This window comes from Pinus tabuliformis, chromosome 4_1 (genome assembly GCF_031772625.1).
Source record: "Pinus tabuliformis cultivar Carrire ecotype Pingquan chromosome 4_1, CPIR1, whole genome shotgun sequence".
NCBI classification, from domain to species: Eukaryota; Viridiplantae; Streptophyta; class Pinopsida; order Pinales; family Pinaceae; genus Pinus; species Pinus tabuliformis.
In genome coordinates, this window is record NC_142303.1 from 379,239,514 (window position 1) to 379,242,623 (window position 3,110).

Here is a 3,110-nt window from a genome sequence, read left to right on the forward strand (position 1 = left end):
TCATCATACATTATTCTATACAAGGGCAAAATAAGCCCGTGGAAAATATGGTAGAAGTGAGGGACGAACTGAGAATCTCATAACACCTTATGATAAACATGGATAGGTAATGGGTCCTGGGTAGTCCATTTCCAACCCATAATGGGAAATTTAGACACATAACAAATAGAATCCATAACATATGCAGACAGATAAAAAGGAGGATAGATCCTTTGAGACAAGGATCTTTTAGACCGGTAATTGATAACAGCCGTGTATAGATTATCAGAAAGGATCTTGGCCCAATCCATAATATCAACGTTCGTGGCAACATCAATTAATGGTAGCCATTCAGACGAGAACTTATTGATATCCGGCATCCCAAATAACCTACAAAGCATGGCCGCAACAAAACAATACGGAGAGGTGAGGGAACCAGTGCTGTACATACCGTTTTTGTCCTTTTTGAGCGGCTCCTCTTTTCTGGACCAATCTTTGGTGGTCTCTGATAGGTCTGGGTTCTTTGCCGCAAATTTCTTAACGAATTGTGCATTGTAAGTCGCCTGCGGTTTAGGAAGATGATACATAAGCTTCAAATCTTGCGCAGCGAATGATCCGATGAGCCCGTGTCCTTGAACCTTGAATTGTCTATTGTTCATGTCTGCATTGTCAAGTATCCACTTGATCATATCCGTATATGGTAGAATTTTGGGTCTTGCTGCTATCCTGTGAAGAAATGAACATGCTAGCTCCTCTAAGGATGCCTTGGAAGAGCGTTGTGAGCCCGCGACAGCAACAACCTTCATTATTCTAGGATTTTCCTCTTCAAGCAGCCTGTACATGCTTTCCCATGTTGATATCCCTGCGTCTCTGTTACAGGCTGTGTCTGTATACAAAGGCGCCATCTCCTTCATCTTTTCCTTCGCTTCAGAGCTTTGAGCTTTATTTTTCTTTCCCATTTCTTCCTGCGTTTGGGTTTGAATCGTTTTATCTCTTCGTTCCTGCAGATTACGAGTGAAATGGAAATGACTGATCCATAAAGGTGATGGGAGAGTTTTAAATGCAACAGATGTATCAAATATGCCACCTTACGTGAAGTAATTCTCTACAAAGGCACGCGTCTTTACTTCATTTAATAACTGAAAACTAATTCATTTACTATCATTAAAAGCGCATGATTTCGAGTCAGATTATGGTAAGTGGCTTTTCTTTGAATGGCGTGCCGAAGGATTCATAATGAAGTGATTTATGATTTGCTTACGTAACCTCGCATATCGCGCCATCGTAGATCACGAGAACGCAATATCGCAGCGATCACAACATTGCAGATCGCAGAAGTTTGATGTTTGCCAAATCTTGCCAGCTCATTTCTGCAATATGCGATCTTACGATCGGTGTTATCGCAGATCGGTAAATCTTTAAGTTTTTCCTTATGAGTATTACTTTGTTGTGAAGCGATGTTATACTTAAAACGAGGGGCTTGCACATACTGATATTAAAGAGAAATGGAGGCATTTCCTATCTTTTTTTGCAACGCGACTTTAAAGATTTTCTCCTTATCATAGACTTAGGTTTAAAATATTTAAAAGACCTACCTAAGCTTATGATGGTAACCTTATTTTGAGGAAAGGAAACTCTTGTTCTTCCTAAAAATTAACTAAGAGTCCCCATTCATTTATTATTTTGGTCAACACTTAAATGAACAAAGGGGGGGGGGGGGGTTGTTGCCGGCCACAACAGCTACTTAATCGTGTTATGCTACCGTCTGCTGAGATGGATCTGACTGGTATAACGTAGCATGAGAAAGGACAAAGTGGGACACATGGTTAATAAAGTTTCCATAATGGTGTGTAATTATTAGCTGATTTATTCCCCAACGGGAAAAGATTTTATGGAACTCTATCTGACAGGTGTATGATTGCTTACTTATTATGGAAAATACCTGTAGTATGGCGGAAAAGACTCATGGAACATGTGACTATCTCCCCCCCCACCACCACAAGTGGGTTGCAGTGACATGATATGATTGCTACAACCAGATTGACATGTGCTATTTATTTTTGAAAAATAAATGAAAAAGACATGGACTTTAAAGGAGTATTCTGTTGACTCATGCAACTCACCATGCATATATTATAGATGGACTATGTATTATTTACTAAAACCTACTTGCGGGCTCGTTTCTGAGACCCCTTCAACTTGATGGCATGACCATGGATTTGTAGAAAGGCTTCAGGCATGCACAGTTCACCCATCCAGGCAACAGTATCCCGTCCAGTTGTTCTAACTTCACTGCCCCAGAATCTTTAATCTTCACAGCTATGAACGACCCCAACCAATGCATTTGAATTTTTCTCGGAAAATTTTGAAACTTACTGTCATACAGTAGATCATGGTCCCCTATCTTGAAGGTTTTATTTTTGACGTGTTTGTCATGCCAAGCCTTCTCTATCCTTTGTTCAACTGATTGGTGGAACTCCGCTAAAAACCTTGATTCATTCAATTCCATCAGTTGTTCCATTCTCTCTTTAAAAGATGCATCATCTGTCATTTTGGTGGCCTGAGAGATAAAAATTCTTAGGATAATGATTTTTTCTAGTACTATTGCCTCTCTACCATATACCAGTTGGAATGGCATTTGCTTGTGTGTCCTCTTTACTGTCATTCTGTAAGCCCATAATGTTGTTGGTACCCGTTCATCCCAATCATCTCGGTTTGCTGACACAATTTTTGTCAGACCCCTCTCGAGTATTTTATTAAAGGCTTCAACCATTCCATTGGCATGTGGGTGGTATGGGCTGCTTTTGTGATGTTGGACCATGAAGTTCTTCAGGAGAGAAGTGACAGTTTCATTAATGAAATGAATCCCTTGATCATTGGTTAAGATTTTTGGACATCCAAATATAGATATAATGCACTCAAAGATGAATCTTTTTGCAATATTGGTTGTACAATCCTTGACTGGCGTTACCTCTACCCACTGAGTAAGGTACTATGTAGAAGTTATGATGTATTTGGTGTGCAAATGATGTGCTGGTGGTGTGATAGGGCCGATGATATCTATTGCGCATTTCTTAAAGATTTGTACCATGTGAACTGGATTTAGGGGCAGTTCATCCTGATGTGATGGA

The 3,110-nt window shown here is 39.9% G+C and overlaps 1 protein-coding gene across 1 annotated transcript; it reads right to left on the bottom strand.

Annotated features, from left to right (window-relative positions):
- Window positions 1-2,173: 2,173 nt before the first annotated feature.
- LOC149175882 (uncharacterized) lies at window positions 2,174-2,752 on the bottom strand. Its single transcript, XM_089421274.1, has one exon. It carries the CDS (start codon window positions 2,750-2,752, stop codon window positions 2,174-2,176), a length of 579 nt encoding a protein of 192 aa, XP_089277400.1.
- Window positions 2,753-3,110: the final 358 nt, after the last annotated feature.